Raw genomic sequence first — 18622 nt, 5'->3', positions numbered from 1 at the left:
GGGTATTCCGCACCCAAAATACAACGTTGCCCACACTTTGCCCCCACAGTGAGGGACACCAGCAGCAGAACGTAATACTGGGGGAAAAAAAAAATGACATTTTTGGTCAACTCCTAGATTCTCACGTATCAACGGAGTGAGAGATGTAGTGAGTGACCGAGCGGTCCATGGTGGGATGAACATGGATGGATTTCACACAGAAGTTCTTTGATGGGAGAAATCCCGGTGCTGGAGGGCAAATCTCCCCCTGGGATTTTCTCCTGTTTTTTTTTTTTCAAACTTTATATTTTTTTTAATTTTTTTTTTTCTCTTTAGATTTTTTATATTTTTTTTCCTTCTTTTTTCCTTCTTTTGCTCCAGTCAGAGAGCAGGGTCCAAGGGATGCTGTGCTGTGGGCTGTGGGGAGGCTGCCAGCTCAGATCCTGGTATCAGTCCTTCCATACAGGCAACCATCTCTCTGTTTCCTCAGCATTTAGGACCGCTGAAGCTCTTCTCCCCAGTTCCTCTCTCGTACTCCAGGTGTGGATCTGCAGACACACCAACAGGCAACCAACCGAACGGCTCCCAGCGCTCTGAACCGTCTAACCAAGACTCTCACTTCCTCAACACCTTCACGTCAAAAGTCTCCGCTCTTCCAGCTCCCCAGAGATCCACAGAACCACGTAATGGTTGGGTAGGAAGGGACCTTGAAGATCACAGAACCATGGCACAGATGGGTTGGAAGGAACCTCCAAGCCCACTGAATCGCAGTCTACAAACTAGGTAGGAAATGCAGCCAGCGAGAAAGCAGCAGGAAACCTGTATTTTCGGCTTCTCGTTGTTTTCCTCTTCTTTTTCCTCCCTTTTTTTGCCATATGCTTTTTGCCTTCTCTCTGCTGGTTTCCCAAGAACACCAAGTCTTCATTTCTCCCTTGCCCTGTACATGAATAGGCCTGACTATAACAGGCCTGCTCTTAAATGTATAATTACAATGATGACAGTAATTACAATAAAGCACTCTTTCAACAGAAACAACAACAACAAAAAAATTTAAAAAAAAAAAAAGGGCTACTGTTAAGTGGATGGGAGATGCTGCAGCATAGCAGCATCCCGTGTTCTGCAGAGCTCCTAGCTCAGGGCACGTGTTTTTGGGTAAATCTGCGAGGTTTCTGGCAAGAAGACTGTGGCTACGTTTCTCCAAAAGTGGCTTTTGGGCTCTTGTAAAATCCTTCTCCTGCTTCAGCATCTTCATGAAACCATTCGTGAGCGGAGGGTGAGCACTGCTGCCCCATCTCCGCGCGGATCGCAACTGTCCGTTTTGACGGTCATAAGATAAAATAGAATAAAAACACGAGAAAAAAAAAAACAAAACCCAGTGCAAATCAGAAAGCCATCCTATGTGCCCATCGAAATCCGGAGGAGACGGAGCGGAGGTGGGGGCAGAAAGCTGAAGAGAAGAGGAGGGCGAAAAATAAAATAACGAGAGCTCCGCTGCACAAAAGCCGTCAGTGATGAGTGTCTGTGTAGTGTGTGCCACGCTTTGTCCTCCCCAGACATCTGCTGTGTGCTGCCTGCTGCCAGTTGGCCGGAGCCGGGCAGGGGGACAGCGTGAAAACAATCCTGGCCCCATTGGGCTCGCTCCTCCGACTCACCGTCGTCTTTCTAAAGCCAAACAATAACCCGGCGGGACACGCCGATTTCAGAAAAGAAAACCCTACAACAAAAACACGGCAGGGAGGAGGGGTGGCACTTGGCGACGAGGCTGAAAGAAACATGCTTCTCCCTCCCCACCCCACGAACATAATTCTCGAGCATGCTGGGGTTTGTCTGCTTGGGTACATCAACTGGAATCCCGCTAAGGTGCACGTCTTCTCCTCGCCCCTTCCCACCCCACCCTGCCCTGCCCCTCAGGCCGTCAGTTTTTGGATTGTCTTGTTGTAGTACTGCGTGATGGTGGGCGTCAGCGGGTTCCAATTGTTGGCGTGCAGCTCGATGACCTCCAGCAGGAGGGAACGCGTCAGCATGGACTCAGAGGGACACAGCATCTTGTCGCGGGCCGCAGCCAGCAGCTCCGTCATCATCTCAGGCAGCTGCTCCTCCAGCAGCCGGCCGGTGCTCTGCAGCTGTCAGGAGAGAGGGGGCAACAGCGTTACGGCTTTGTTTTTGTAGAAAGGCAGTATCGTTCAGGGTGAAAAAGACCATCAGGTCCAATTGCCAACCCACCGCCACCATGCCCCAGTAGTCACACAATCAGTTAAGGCTGTAAGAGAATACTAAGATGATCCAGTCCAACCACTGAGCCACCCCCACAAAGGCCACTTAGCCGTGTTCCCAAACAGAAGCACAGAATCAGGAAGGTTGGAGAAGGCTTCCAAGAAACCCAAGCCCAATCCACCCCACCATGTCCACTGACCATGTGCCCAAGTACCACATCTCCATGGTTCTTGGACACCTCTGGGGATGGGGACTCCACCACTTCACAGGGCAGTCTGTGCCAGTGCCTTACCATTCATTCCAAGAAGAATTTTTATTATTTCCTCCTCTTGTTGAAAAACAGAAATGCTGCACTACAAGTGAGGTTACGGGAGGGAGGAGTGCATGGTTCATCTCCCACCAACTTCAAAGGCAGCACCACTGGGTGCTTTGGAAAAATCCCACCTAGAACTCGAGCTATTGTCAAAACACAGCATGTGCTGTGATGTGGTGTGCAGCCCTTTACCTGATCCTACATTTGCTGCTGATTCACAGCTGTCGTCTGCCCCGGTCACTAAGCAGGGCTCTTCTGGATGTAGAACAAATCCCTTTGCATCGCAACCAGCACTGTGTATCCAGCCTTCTGAGCATGGCCACATGCTCCTAAAGCAGCCCCAGAAACCCCAACCTCAACTTTGCAATCCCACCTGTGCAGTATAGGTACCATAATTTCCCTACAAAGCACAGCAAAGCCCTCTGAATAGCCCACCACTGATGCAGGAGGCAGAAGGGACAACATGATGTGGAGCTTCCCTACCTCCATGGAGCAGCACAGCACGGCATCCTCCTTCACATCCTGAGATTGTAACAACTGCAAAAGAGAGGAGATTGGAGATTAACCACTTCTCTTAGAGTACTGATGCTTGCTGAGAGCATGGGAGTCTCCCTGGTCCCTTCCCACCACCTTATCCTTGAAGCACGAAGGATCTCCATTCACCTTTTGGTATTTCAGTAGTGATCTTTTCAGCTGCTTCCGCACTGGAGCCAACCCCAGACCCAGCTCTGCTCTCCCAGAACTCTGCATTCCAAACACAGCCCATAGGCACAAGCAGCTTCTAAGAGCACCCCAACACGATGCTACAGAGTCAGGCCACAATGGCATGGGTCAGTGGCAAAGGGCAGCTCAGCCCATCCATCCCCAAAAACGAGGAGCTGTGAGCAAAGCTGGGTCAAAAACGCACATTTTTACAGAATCACAGAATCATAGAATGGCTTAGGTTGGAAGGGACCTCAAGGATCATAAAGCTCCAACCCCCTTGCCACGTGCAAGGCCACCAACCTCCTCTTTGCTTCTGTCTTCACTTTACCACTGTCATGCACACAGAGTCCTCATTTCAGGCTTTCTCTTAAAGCCACAGGAGACAGAGCAGAACTGTACCGGCTGATTTTTCTGCAGATAAAAACTGTGATGTGGTGCATTGCTGTGGCAGACTTAACTGATTTCATTCATCTCTGAAATTCATCAAAAAAAAGGCAAAACGTGGAAAAGTCTTTGGGCTAATTAAACCTGCCCATGAACAACACAGCTCAGTGGCAGTGAATTTGCTCCGAAGTCACACATCTTACTGAACACACTGTTCTGCTTTTCAGCCTCAGTCATCTCTTCTTCCCACTTCCATTTTATTCTGTTTCCTTTCTTTTAGATATGAACACGTTTACAGCTCCACCACCACTGGAAAACAAGAAGTAACTCGAGGAATTATAGTAGGTCTCAAAGCTGTGTCTTCGCTCTCTTCCGTTTTCAGCAGAAAGCACTCTGTTTTGAAGCTGATGTTGACAGCATCTGGACAAGCACACGGTCCCATCGGTTTGATTTCATGTTAGACAAATACCCAGCCAGGCACTGAATGCATGCAGCAGTTTCCCCAAGTTTATCTTTCCACTGAATTGTTTGGGAACAGTGGTTAAGCCCAAGCCACAAGCTCTGAGATAAGTTCTCCTAAACAGTTAACAGATTCTTTGCAAAACAACCCAAGAGATTACATTAAACCTTCCCCCAAAAAAACAACAGCAACAAAAAACTATTTCGATTAGAGATAAATATAAACAGGCAGTAGCCCAGAAGTACACTTTAGCAGAGACAGGGATGCTACCACTGCGATGTCCCTGCTGTGATGCCACCACTGAGATGTCACCGTCGGGATGCTTCCTCTGGGATGCCATCACTGGGATGTCACCATTGGGATGGCACCACTGGGATGGCACCATTGGAACGTCACTGTTGGGTTGCCACCACTGAGATGTCACCATTGGGATGTCATCATCAGGATGGCACTGTTGGGATGTCACCACTGGGATGTCACAATTGGGATGTTCCTAGCAGCTCACACAGTCAGGGCTGCACGCAAGCGCTGAGTGTGCAAACCCAAACCTGAGCAAACTGCAAGCCTGATGTGTGGCTTTTGCACAACCAGATCCTGACCCTAAGCAATGCCATTAATTGTTTGCAATCTGATTTTTATTTACTTAAAATATTTCAAGGTAAACACACTATACTTAGTAAATTATCACTCCCACGTTGGAATTATTATTTATTTCACTATTTATAACTGCTCCTCCCTGTGCTGCCCCAACCCCACTGTGTCTCACACCATTCCCACCGTCTGCTCAGCCCCACACACTTTGGGTTTACCTAGCAATCATCCCCTTGGGGCTGAGGCTGTCTGCAAGAACACTTCTCCATGCTCTTTAGCCAGTTCCCTGTATTGGGTGAAGCCGTGCAGCCAAAGCAGCAGTTGCTGCTGGAAAGCAGACAAAGAGTCTGCTCGATTTCCTAAGAGTGGGGGCCGTGTGCCAGGATCTGCCCGGCTGGTCACATAACACCCGGCCACAGTTGCGAAAGGCTTCTCACTTCTTCTGCTGGTGCTGGATCGAGAATTGTGTAGACTGGTGGGAGACTGAAGGCATCGTGCTTCCATCCCTGCAAAGCTCCAGTTCTCAACTATCTGTGCTCCACTGAGTGATGGGTAAAAAATGGCTCTGGACCCGAAATACCTTGAGGGTCTGTTGCTGGAAGTGCTGTGTGTGATTGGGATTTCCTGGGAGCACTGGGCATTATTGCTTATCAAATCTAAGGAACTCCACCGACAGCAGATTTGGGTACAGCTGTGAATATCCACCAGCAAAACAAAGTAGCAAGAGCATATGCCTTATTTCTCTCCACTCACCAAGATGGGCTCTGCAGAAGAGCTGAAGATTTTGCATCATCCAGTCCAACCTCTCTGTTAAAGCAGCATCCCCCAGGGCACATCCCACTGGGTTGTGTGTAGATGGCTTTAGATGGGGCCCTGGGCAACCTGGTCTGGTGAAGGACAACCAGCTCATGGCATGGAGTTGGAATTGGATGGGCTGTAAGGCCCCTGCCAACCCAACCTCTCCTTAGTTCTATCGTTCTAGGATCTTCCAGGTCCCTTCCAACCCAACCATCCTATGGTACTATGATTATCCCCTATTCCTTCCTCCCCTGCTCCCAAGGCTTACTCAGCATCCCTGTGCTCCCATTATCCTGGAGAGGACAAGAAGGACCCAAAACTGCACCTGGGCTTTATCACGTATCACCAGTTTCCTCCTTCCAAGTGCTGACGGACTCACCTGAATTTGTTGCAGTCCACTGGATGTAAGCCAAACTCCCTAGTACTCCAGTGCACATCCCCACAAATATTTGGGTTCATTATCCACTTTATACCAAGATAACCCACACCACAGAAGTGCTGATGCAGAGCTCTCAGGGTGCCCACACCACGAGCAAGATGGAGAACCTGCCTCACTTCTCACCATATCATGCAGGCTGGGTCATGCTCTGCAGCTCTTCCCATCAGGAGATGCATACATTACCCTCTACAGCTGCAGTGACACTTTTCCTGTAAGGCTCTGCACTAATTATTGTGTATGACAACGCTTGCAGAATGGCATAAGCACTGCTGGCCACAACCTGCCTCTTAGCATGCAATGCTTTGGGACGCTTCAGTGATGACTCCAGTGTGAAAGCAAAGAGGATTTTCTGACCTCCTGGAATGATGACCCAGAGGCACGGGGTGGCTGGGGCTTCTCTGGGAGCAGCACTGAGCAGGAGTTGGTCTGTCTGGGTGGCACGGGTTGGTGAAAACAGACTGGGGAAAAAGCGAAGTGCAAATGTGGGCACTGGGGAGGAGTAATTAACACTCCATCAGCACAGACAATTCCAGGATTCCTCCAAACAGTTCCCTGAAGAAGTATCAACTCCCCATTGCTAGGCATCAGAGGAACTTTTGGAACCAGAAGACGCAAGTAGCATCTTCTCTGATGCTGAGGTTGCCTAAGCACTAAATGAGACTGGGGGAATTCCTTTCCATTACAGAACTGATGAGATAAGGGATGCACAGGGCACACTGTCTTCCCACCCAGCCCCACTGCAGACTGAATCAGCAGCAAAGGGTGAAGCCGGACACATTTGGAGGAAACAAGAACAGCCACCCCAAAAGTTCTGCTACTCCAGCCTCTTGCCTCCAGCCTCGATACAATGAAGGTTCCAAGACCACTGCAGTTGCACAAGGTGTACCCCACACAGGAGTATCAGCCCCTTTCGGAAGATGCTGATGGCAACTCCCACTTGCTTCATTGGGAAGAGGCCACCAGGATGGGGCACTGCTGGCCCCGCAGTGAGTTAGGGACCGTATCATGCTGCATCTGAGACAGCCTGAAGGAGCTGCTTCTACTTGTCTTACAGCTTTTAGCTGAGGAGGAGACTTCTGTTCTCCTCTTACCCAACGTGGACATTTTGGGAGATGGAGGTGATTGGAGAGTAGATTGGTTTGCCTGCTGCACCCAGCAAATGACAACATTGGTTCTCCTCACTGGGCTCCCGTGGAGCTCCAACAAGAGATACTTAACAGCAAATTGCATTAAGGCCAGAGAACAAAGCCTGTGCCCAGCCGTGGGAAACTCCTCCTCCTCCTTCCCACTGCAGACAAGGGAAACCATGAAGCATCTCTCTCCCCAGATCTGGGACAGCAAAAGAGACTTCTCCAAAGATGGAAACCATGGAGACAATGACGAAGGCAATCTTGTTGCTCATCAAGTCAGACCATGCAACCCAGTGGTAGCTCTATTGGGTGGCTCCCCTTAGAAAAGAGAGATGGAAGGCATCGCCCTCACCTTGGGGACACATCCATTGGGATTGTCTGAGCAGAACCAGAGGTATATGTGCGGGTGAGGTGGAGTGGGAGAGCAACGCTGTCAGCCTCACCCTGCCTGGCTGCAGCCATAACAGCCCTGGGAGCAGAGGATGTGACCTCATCCCAAAGGGAAAGAAGTGGTGAAAGCATCGTGCTGATTGCACAGGGCCCACCCTTGGCTGCTGGACACTCGGTGCTCTGCTGGCTCTTCACGTGGTTGTGGACACAAATAGCATCACAGAACATCCTGAGCTGGAAGGGATCCATAGGACTCACCGGGTCCAATCCCAAACTCAACCCTGTGGCTGACAGTGGTGTCCCAGTGTGAGGAGGTGGGACCATCCCAGGGGATGGCACCTGCTCTCATTGCTCCTTCCACCCTTTTCCCAAGGAATGAATGGAGGCTTCCCCAGCAATCCCCTAGGGCAAGGAGACAGCGGTGGCCCCGGTTGTCCCTGGTGGCCTTGCTTCTCTAAATTTGGCTCTGCTTGCAAAGCTGTTCATAGTCCAAATCTATATCCATAATGGAAGATATAGAAGAGAGCGAACCCTGGGGTGAGCAGGGATATAGATGGGATTTTCTCTCTGGCACCAAAGCCCTTCCTTGTCTGAAACATGGCACTGCAGTTCCCACGCTCACTGGCTGTGACTGAGTCCTGCAGCTTTCCAGGAACACAAGTTCTGGTGCACAAAACATTGAGCTGAGCTCTGGGTATCACCATTTTTGTGTCTTCATCTATTCCCAAACACCAATTGCTTTACAGGGGAGACACCTCCTAGGCATCCCCCTCAACCCTGTCCTTGGCCAAAACAAGGAGCACAAATGAAAAACCGCATTTGCCGTTCTGTTTTTGTTTGCCCCCACGGTCCCAGGGGCTCAGCTCCACGACCAGCACAGCTTTGTAGGTGACATAACTAACTGTTAGTTTCTTCCTTCCTCCTCATGCCCGGCTCTTCCTCCAGGACTGATTTCTCCCTATTTTCTTGGGTCAGCCCTGGCCACGTTGGAGCTCTGAGACAGAAGGGGCGTGGGGTCAGGATCTGGACCTTTCGTTGCCTTCACTGCGCAACAGAAAAAGCCAAATTCTGCCTCGCTCTCAGAGAATGCAATCCTAAAACCCAACCTCTTATTTCACTGCCAGAGGGCTTCCAAATTCTGATGCTTTTTGAAAAGGAAAAGCCATTAAAATAAAACCCCCTCCGTGCGACAAGATGTGATTTTCTCTCCCAGCAGCACCGCCCTGCGGCTCGGCTGCAGCTGAGGGAGGTTCTTCCTCTCTTCCTCTGAAGGAGACAGTGAGAGACAGTGCCCTCCAAAGCTCAGATGTTAATTACTGCGTTGGAATACTTCTCTAAATTACACAGCATGGCCCCAGGAGATAACAGGCACTGAGAGGGGGAAGGGAGTGGACGCTGTCTGTGTGCTGCACTGCAGCTCAGATGTGGAGGCAATGAGACGGAGCAGCCCCCTCCCTGCCCTACACCTCAGGCTTGCAGGGAGTGGGGAGACAGGAGGGAAGCACTGTTCCCAGCAGTGGAGGCAGGAAACACATCATCCCCCAGTGTGGGACCCCAATGGGAACCCCCAGTGTTATGCGGACCTCCAGTGGGATCCTTCCCGTGACATGGGGACCCAATGGGATCCTCCCTCAAAACTGTGAGTCCTCAGTGAGACACCCTCAATGCCATAGGGACCCCAATGGAACCCCACACTCAAACTGGGACCCCCTCAATGGGATCACTCTCAATGGCATGTGAACCCCCCAGTAAAATCCCCCAAACTGGGGCCTCCAACGAGACCACCCATGCCCCAGTGAGACCACCCTCCATGTCATGGGGACTGCCAAAAGGACTCTCCCCCCTCAAATTGGGACCCTCAGTGGGATCATTCTTGACATGGGGTGGGACCCCAGTAGGACCCATCCAACACGGAAACCCTCTCAGTGTGGGATTCCAATAAGACTCCCTCCAGCTTGGGCCCCATCATGGCATGGAGACCTCCAGTGGGACCCTCCAGCATGGGAACATCATCACGAGATTTTTAATTAGCCCGTGATGAGCTGCTTTCTGACATGTGCTTAGAATCTGTCCCAGCAGTCCCATCCCATGCACCCATGGGTGCTGGGAGCACAGTGCTGAAACAACATGGCAGCTTCTTGGGAAATTAGAGATGGGGAAGATGCCCAGCAATGGAGAAAGGTTCAAATATGAGGATCTGATAGCCAGACTTGATGATCCTAAAGGATCTTTCTTTAATGATTCTACAATACTGGAGCTCATCAGCTTCGCACCAGGCTGTGAGAAGGCCACTGAGTGTGTCTTGGAGAGATTAGGAATGATCTGCATGGATGTGCCTCACCTCCTGGATCTATGGAGATTTACAGATGAGAGGAGAGCATGGTTGTCTACTGTGTTCATTTTAACAAGCATTTGGGTTCTGTCTCCCAGTATCCAAGTAGAGGTAGACAACCAGGTTAGTTAACCTGGCTGGATGGCTGGGGGCGGAGGGATGTAGGGCAACCATTGGGCTCACTGCAGGACCTGTCCTTTTTAGCATCCCTACTAACAACCTGGAGGAGGTGAGGAGCCCACTCTTGGAAATGACACAGAATTGCAGGGACGAGTCGACATGCCAGCCAGAGGGAGTCAGCGGGCTGGAGGAAGGAACAACAGGAACCTTAAGAAGCCAACGAGGCAAACAGCCAAGTGCTGTTCAGGAGAGGAACACGGGGGCAGGAATAGAGTTATAACAGGGCAGGAGGGAGGCAGAGCCCTGTGGGACCCCACTCCTGGAGGAACCATGTACGTCACTGCCTGCAATCTCTGGAGCTGGTTTTTCCACTTTCTTGCTTGCCTGCCATAGGCAACTGCTGAGATTCCCTGGATGTAAATCCAGCTCTGTCTGCTGCACGGCGTCATACAAACAAATACATCCCAAGCAGCGCTCGGCACCAACTCTGAGCTGGAGGCAGCCCAGCTGGCAGTGGGCTGGCAGCAAGGTGGCAGCTCCCAGCCCAGAGGCACCTCCTGCGTTGGCACCCAAACAACATCCCATTGAGGATGGGACAGAGATATGGAAGAATCCAAACCTCTTGACACTGCTCATCCCACGCTGATCCCATACAGCACAGAGCTGGGTGAGGAGCAGCTAGCCCAAAATGAGCCTCAGTGGGACAGAAGTGCTCAGAACCAGTTAACAACAGCTGGGATATACCATTACTTATCATCTCTCTGCCTGCACCAGCCACAGGGCACTCGTTAACCACACACATCCCCGTTGATGGTACATGCTTGTCCCCAGTCCTAACCCATTCTCTAAACTTTCCTGACTCAGCAGTGAAGAATAAATGTGGTTGAGCTGCAGGAACCAGAGTCCTTCTGTTGCTGGTTCCCTTGTCGCTGGAGCAGAGTGCCCCACATTGGGCACGGGACAGAGGCTGTGGAGCAGCGAGGATGTCAGCACTACCGCCTGTCATCCTTCAGGGCAATGGGGATTTAAAGAGACTGACTTGGCATTTCTGCATTAAGCTGGGACCACACGACCGCAGGGCTGGGAGACCACAGCAGGACATCCCTTTCACTGCGGACACCAAGCTCAGTGGTGGGGACAATGCCCTAAAAGCGCTCAAAGCTTCATTTTCCCAAGCTCCCTGCATTTGGTAGCTGCCATCGTTCTCTGGTTCTCATCTGTCAGAGGGGCTCTCTCTAAAAATCTCTTCTCCCCACAACCCTCAGGTGCCAACCTTGGGGCTGGGAGACCTACTTCCCTTCTCCAGTGCTATGACCCAAATTTCCTCTGCTCTGATGCACACCTGCTCTCATCCCTACTGTCCCCACGCTGCTCTCATCCTGGTGGCGCCTCACTTTGCACTGGCTCTGTAATTAGTTGTGATGTTACTAAGTTTTTATCAAGGGAAAGGAAAGGAGCTGGAGAGGAAGCTCTGCAGGGGAAGGGAAGAAACATTCCTGCTGTAGCCATCAGGAACTTTCCCCTTCCTCTTCTCACTCCCTCACTGACCTTTGGCTGAGTCTGCCAAAGCCATAAAGGAAAAGGGAAAAAAAAAATAAAAATAAAGAGAGGAACTAAAAAGCAAGAGAAGCAGGGAAGGATAGGCAGAGCAGAGACGGTATCTTAGGTTGCCTTGCCCCTGATAATGATTTATCACCAGAGGATGGGTGGATAGATGTCCTTTCCAACCCAATTGACACTATGGGTCTATGAGAACCCAGTGCTGAGCTGCCACACAGTCAAGGTCCCAGCCCTGTAGTCATGGGCCAGTCACTTTGGGGCATGATGGAGAGCTGAACAGCTCATCCACATCAGCTGAGCTACGAGGTCTTCATCTGCAGGAAATGGAACGGCTTGGACAGAGCTGCCCTCTTAGGGAACAGAGAGATTAATGTTTAAGAAACAAGCTTCTGCATGACATCTTGATACAGTTAGCAATAGCTTTTTATGGAGCTGTTCAGTAGGAAAAAATATCTGCAATATGTGAAACTCATGTCTTTAGGGTGCCACCATGCCCCTGTGTCCCCAATATGACATGAGCAATGGTGACATCACAGCAAGGGCAGACAGGAGTGTGTTGGGAACAATTCTGGCAGAAACAGGGCTGGGTTGTGTCATGGTTGCAATGGGAAACAGGAGGAACAGGAGCTCTTCCCAATGAGGTGACGCACAGCGCTGTGGGAAGAGAATTTGGGGAAGTTCTGCTGTTCTTAGAATCCCTCTCCTACCTCCTCTGCGAGACATCTGTGCCTCACTGTGATGCCCCAACCATTTCTCACTGATACACTCACTGTCTGTGAACTCTGCCCACAGTACTACTGCAAAGACAAAATGTTTATTAAGCGTTTGCATTCAGAGAAAATTTTCCATGCTAAAAGTCATTCCCAGTGATTTCTCTCCCTCACTTTCCCTTGTTCAAGATCGAGCAGTACTGGACTGACAGTGTGGGAGTAATGGCGTAAGGGAGCTTGCTCTTCTCTCTTTCCTTTCTGTCTGCCTCATCCACTCATTGGCATGAATGCCTCCAATCACAGAACAACTGAACGGTTGGCTTGGAAGGATCCTTGAAGAACACAGAAGCACAGAATCATAGAACGGTTGGGTTCAAAGGGACCTTGAACATCATCCAGTTCCAACTCCTGCAGCAGGCTGGCTGTCCCGCACCAAGGCTCCACCCAACCTGACTTTGGGCACTTTCAAGAACGGGGCATCCATCTGCCTTTTAGAAGGTTTTATAGCTCTTCTGGTGAGGATTTTGGCAATGGTGAGATGTGCCAACCTAAACACTGGGCTTGCAGTCCCAATTGTGGAGCTTTGCCAACCCTTCGAAAAAGAAGTCTTGCATGGACCATGCGGTTTTCATGCGCAAAATCACAGTGGACAGAAAAAGCCAAGTGCCCCTGGAGGCATCCATACTGCTAGAGTGAGAATAGTTCATTTGGGGAAAGCAAATCTCCAGGAATAACAGAGCAAACACAGAACTGTTAAGGTTGGAAAAGACCAGTAAGATCATCGAGTCCAACCCTAAGCCACCCCCACCATGCCCAACCCATCACTATGACATCTACAGTTCATGGGCAATCCGGCACTGCAATTCAATTGCTTGGATGAGGACAACTTCTGAAGGCATTACCTCCCTGAGGCAGGTGTAGATGGGGCACACAAGGACTCGGAAGGGCTCCCCGGTGCTGCTCCTCATGGTGCCAAAGACCTCACAGAGGAAGGTGATGAAGCCAAGCCAGCGCTCCACGTCCCGCTGCTGCAGCTCCTCCCGCATGGTGAAATCCTTCTGCAAGAGGGATGGAGACAACGGGCTGCATTAGCAAAATCTCATTGCTGGGAAGAGGCGACAGCTGATGGGATGGAGAACTGGGAGGAAATGGAAACTCAGGGTGGGGGAGGAAGGCAGACAGACTGACTCTTTGGTAACAGTGGGGAGATTGCTCAATGTGAGCACAGTGGTTGGGATTTCAACACGGTGAAGCCACCAGAAAGTAGATAGTATAGAAACAACACTGAGATCTGCAATCACAGCTCATGGTGCTGGTGGCCTCCCCTTGGATGGACATGGGGCATTTTTTTCCCAGTGCACAACCAACACTGAACAACAGCAAGCAGAAGGACCTCAAACATTAACATATGGGGAATATGATGGGTGCTGTTGGCTGCGTTGAGTGTGGTGGTCCAGATAAGCTTGCTCAACCTGTAGACATCAAGTAGAGTCCCACCTCATCCAACCCATAGACACCAACCACTCTCCCAGCTCGCTCAACCCACAGATACCAAGCAGTGTCCCAACCTGCCCAACACAAAGACACCAAGCAGTGTCCCAACTTGTCCAACCCATAGACACCAACCAGTCCCAATTCTCACAACCCATCCCAAATCCAGTGTCCCAGCACCCCCCTGGGGTCTCACAAAATTATGTGTCCAGAAGACAAAGGGAGCACAGTCTTGATAGAGAAAGGTCACCCTGCCCTGGAGCCAATGGTTGCCAGGCCCAAGGAGTATGAGAGTGCCATGATTTACAGAGCAACATCAGGAGCAAAGTAGCTCCTCCAGGCAGGGAGGAAAAAAGGCTTTGCACAAATGCAGGACCTGAAAAGGGGTGAACCTGTTGGAGATGTGTGGCAAGGAGCAAGGAGGAACATGGAAAAACAAATAAAACACTTTCTGGAGGCCCCCAGCACCACATGGGTGGCACAGGAGTGTATGCTGCTCAGAGCCACAGCCTCTGCAAGACATCCCATGTGGTACCACTTGTCTGTCTCCATAGTGACCCTGCCTTGGTATTAAAAATCAGTTGGCACTCCAGAAGGGAAGACCAAAGAGCAGGACAATTTCATTCCCAACAGTGCATTCTCAGTTTGGCTGCACAACCTCTTAACTCCAAAACTGAATAAAGAAGCTAGTATAATTTCATCTCCTTTTACACTGACTGGCTAAGACAGAGGCTCAGCTGCTCACAGGGCTCCAGCCATGCATGGGAGATCCAAAGAAGGAGCTATTTATACATTTCACTACAAAAGGAAAAAAAAATAATATTTGCATATGCAGGAAAAAACCTAGTAACACCACTGAACCACTGCTTAACCACACAGTGGTGACTCATTCCTCTCTACGCCTGTTTCTATTGGGCAATTTCCCAATGTGTCTGCATTGAAATCAAACACTGCTGGGCTGTTTCGAAGTCTCCAGAGGAGTCTGCAGAGCTCTTCCTTCCGTTGTCCTGGGGTGAAGGAGTTACTGGCCAGCTCAGGTTATCACCCCGGCGTTACCCAATGGCTTGGAGTTCCCGCTTGGCTTTCGAGTGGAACAAAAAAAAAACCCAACCAGAAATGGAGAAATGCATGCCTGACATCCCAAGAAAGACAAACCCAGCCTGATTCTGCTCATCCTCATTTCTTCATTGGGAATGTTTCCCCCAGGCCTTATGGGGACTGACCTCCCTCAATTCTATCCATGCTGCATCACTGGAGCGTGTTTATCTGCAACCCATTTTTATGTGAGTCCATCTGCGCCCAGGAAAGCACGAGGATAATTTCAGTGACAAGTCAACTCGGAACAACTTTATTTAACGTGGAAGCACCCACGTTCCTCATGTCCCAAAACCATTCTGCAGCTGAGTGATCCCTCGCATCTGAGCTGGGGACCACAGAGCGGGATGAGGGCAGTCCCCAGGGCCAGAAGGAGTGTCCTTTGGAAAAGTGTCCTTTTTCAGAGATAGAGAGAGGTAAAATAGGTAGGGAAACCTTCAGAACCGTGCTGAATCTCAATGGCATCACCACTACCCTGCCCCGTGAACTTTGTTTGCTCTGGAAATGCCTCTATTAAAAAAACACCATGGATGGGCCTGCCCCATGCTTGTGTGGTGAGGTCAGTGCAGCGAGCATGTCCTCCCTCATCAGTTTGGCTGTATTTTTAAACACACACAGTATTACTAATTTGGGGGTGCCCCAGCCTGTTGATCCGAGTGCATTTATGGGATGACCTTCCTCCTTGTGAGCTTCTGCCTGCACTGGAAACAGCAAATGCTGTAGGGCTCTCATGTCACTCAACCAAAGCCCTCATCTCTCCACGTGGATGTACCTCATGCAGTGCTGTTGTGTGATTCACAGGTATATCCCAACTGGAAGAGACCCATAGGGTTTGTGGATCAGGGTTTGTGGATCTAACCTCTGTCTCCACCCATCACTACCCAAACCCAAACCCAATGTCTGAGAGTGGGGTCTGAGTGCTCCCTGAGCACTGGTGGCTCGTGGCAGTGACCACTGCCCTGAGGAGCCTGTTCCACACCCTTTCCATAGAATCACAGAATCACTAAGGTTGGAAAAGACCTCCAAGATCCCCAACTCACCCCACCATAGCCACTGACAATGTCCCACATGCCAGATCCCCACAGTTCTGGAACAGTCCAGGGATGGCGACTCCCCACCTCCCTGTGCAGTCAATCCCTGGCCACTCTTTGGAGAAGAAATTGTTCCTAATATCCAACCTTAACCTCCCCTGGCACAACTTGAGGCCATTTTCCAAACTCCCAGTCAACAAAGCTCCATGAGATCACTTAGGACCAGAAGGAAGCCGCAGCAACCACGAGGAGAGGAGCAGAACCCCTTCTGTTTTGGTGGTCAGCAGCAGGCAGAGGAGCAGCACTGTATTTTGAGCATCAGATCTCAACTTCAAAAGCTGCAGCCCAAAGCCATCCCCGGGGACTTGACCACACTTTTTAAAGCCAGGTCCCAAATAGCTGTGCACCACCAACGCACGGTGGCTGCGTTAGAGGGCAAAACTTGACCATGGCATAAAAATGAGGGTTAATTTCAGTTCTACCACCTTCTGATGGAAACAAATCCTCTGCACTTGGGCTTGTTGCTTGGTAAACACCGGGCACTTCCTCTGGCAGCTCTGCTGTTTACTCACTGCCAAGGAGGGAGGAAATACTGAGTCAGAAATACTGCAAAAAAAGAAATACAGAACAGTGAGGTGCTGGTGATCGGTGTGACATGAAAAGCTGTGCTGAACACTTGGTGTTACTGGAAATGTGCTGCAAAGGTTGGAGCCCTGAAGGCCTCCTTGGGAAGGGGCTGAGGTAATAATAAGGTCAGGAGGAGGGATGGGGCAGATGCAGGGTTGATGCATGCAGGAGGAGGTCAGGAAAAGCCTGACAAAGCCTTGGTGGCACAGGGGATTGATCCAACTTCTCAATGCTAGAGGTCTATTTTCCAGCCTTGTGTGGGCTTCTGTCACCTCCATCACTCTGATTTCCTGGGAACAATGTGCTCATTTTCCTCTGCACAGTGCTTTGGGGTGTGTGACTGAGACATGCAAATCAGAACAATTAGTATTACTCCAACAAAAGAGCTATTGACATTTAAAGCAGATAAACCTTGTAAATTGCAGATGACACCCTGTGCCCAGCCTCGCAGGTCTGGCCTTCACCCAGCTATGAGGCACTGTTCTCCCACAGGTTTCACCACTGTGTTTCCTTGAGCTGGATCTGCACCAGGAGAGCACATTTCTTCCTCTTCCCCGTTGCTTTGGTCACTTTGGCAAGAGCAGAAGATACAACTGCTGACGTGGAGCTGGCTCCATCATCCCTACTCTGTGCATCTGTCTGGTCCTACTCCTGGGACCACCTGCCCAATCTGGGGACCTCATGATGGATTGCAGTGATGCTCCTGAGGTTCCCAGTTAATTATTAATTGGACAAGTTTAAAAGCACTCGAGGGGGAGCGGAGTAATGGATCAGCAAACAGCGAAGCGTTCCTGTTGATCTGGTTGCTGTGACAGATCTTGGAGCACTTTCTCAGTGATGCTCTGAGGTGGCTACGAGGGCGGAGTAGCCCAGTCTGGCCACAAGGAACAGCAAACACCATTTAGTGGTTGTCCTGGTATAAAAATCTTTGTTAATGAGTCTCTGAGTGCGCATGCTGGAAAACACAGTGCCCTGAGGGTCAGCAAATTCTACAACTGAGGTGTAGGAAATCTCATTTCTACCATAACACATCAGCATCTCTGCAGAGTTCCAAACCTCATATCTTATTAATGGAGGAGTTCTTTTGAAGCTTCAAGTGGGGTAAAGCTCAGAGCACAGCTGCTCTGGAAATGTATGAAAGAGAAGAAGGCACTTTAGGCACCCTGATTGCTTCATCAGGTGTCCTCCACTGCCACCCAGGCTATGTTAGCAAACATGTCCTCCTCCAGAAGCCAACACGTCATCCACTGGCACCCAGGTGATGTTGGCCAACATGTCTTCCTCCTCTGGTACCCAGGTGACGTTGGCCAACACATCCTCCTCCAGTTGCTCTCCTTGTTACTTAATTTTTAGCTTCACCCTACCGAGGCACCTCTCTGGGCTAATGCTGGATTCAGAACATGTTTACCACTGCTGCATAAAGCCCTTGCGTTTCCCATGAACCTGGACCTGACTGTGATAGCCGATCTTAATCACAAGCCCCCAAAGCCTTGCCAGTCTGAGAACAAAGATATCCAAGGTCTCTGAACTGCTCTGTTTATCCCAAGAAACTCTTCACCCAGCAGGCTGACCTGTATCAGAACCGCAGGAACACACAACAGCAATTTTCTTGGCCTTCAAATATAAAAAAAAAAACTGCAGAAAGACCTGGGAGCCCACAGGCAGACATCCAGATTCATAGGAGGACAGGTGTTCCCTTTGTCTGCCCAGAGCATGACCAAGGAGGGAAGAGGAGGAGATGGGGTTAACAGCTCTCATCCAGACATATTCGTGGCACCCAAAGTTCGTGCAACATTTCATGCCGGGACCCTTTTCTAAATTCTTTTGGTCATGGGAGAAAATGCTGCAACTGTTTAGTCTACGGGGAGTGGTGGCTCTGGCCCAGCACTTGGCCGCTGCTGAGCAATCATGCCGGCACCTCCAGCCTTATCTCTGCTTTTTGCCTGCCTCTCTGCACCCACAGCCAAGTGTCTGCTGGGCATGGGCCACAGTACTGCTGGTGACAGTGCCAGAGGATCCACGTGATGGGGACGAGCAATGACCAACACCCATGGTCCCAAAGTGAAGTACTAGCATAGTAAGAATGTCACCATCCAGCTCTATTTACACAAAAGATTGCAGAAAGTCTTCCTTGTGTGCTAATGTTTATAGATCCTACGAAGGATCTGTAACAGGGAACTTCTGTTATAGCAAATATTTTCCTTGGCTGTTTTTTTTTTTTTTCTTTTTTCTTTTTAAGGATGAAAAAGATCA

At 50.2% G+C, this 18622-nt stretch overlaps 1 protein-coding gene across 5 annotated transcripts in view; it reads right to left on the bottom strand.

Annotated features, from left to right (window-relative positions):
- Positions 1-321: 321 nt before the first annotated feature.
- The window catches only part of CTIF (cap binding complex dependent translation initiation factor), an 81271-nt gene continuing 62970 nt past the window's right edge, over positions 322-18622 (bottom strand). For all 5 annotated transcript variants that reach the window (XM_042831152.1, XM_042831153.1, XM_042831154.1 and 2 more), the window contains 3 exons: positions 13028-13183; positions 2990-3043; positions 322-2102 (listed from right to left, as the gene is read on the bottom strand). In XM_042831152.1, the coding sequence (XP_042687086.1) occupies positions 1887-2102; positions 2990-3043; positions 13028-13183 (426 nt within the window). In that variant the 3' untranslated portion in view covers positions 322-1886. The remainder of the gene's footprint in view (positions 2103-2989; positions 3044-13027; positions 13184-18622) is intronic.

The sequence above is a fragment of the Centrocercus urophasianus genome, unplaced genomic scaffold, assembly GCF_019232065.1.
Source record: "Centrocercus urophasianus isolate 14NV4802_14NV808 unplaced genomic scaffold, USGS_Curo_1.0 seq_35, whole genome shotgun sequence".
Classification (NCBI taxonomy): domain Eukaryota; kingdom Metazoa; phylum Chordata; class Aves; order Galliformes; family Phasianidae; genus Centrocercus; species Centrocercus urophasianus.
The sequence above is the reverse complement of the archived record's forward strand: the minus strand, read 5'-3'. Positions and strand labels throughout refer to the sequence as shown.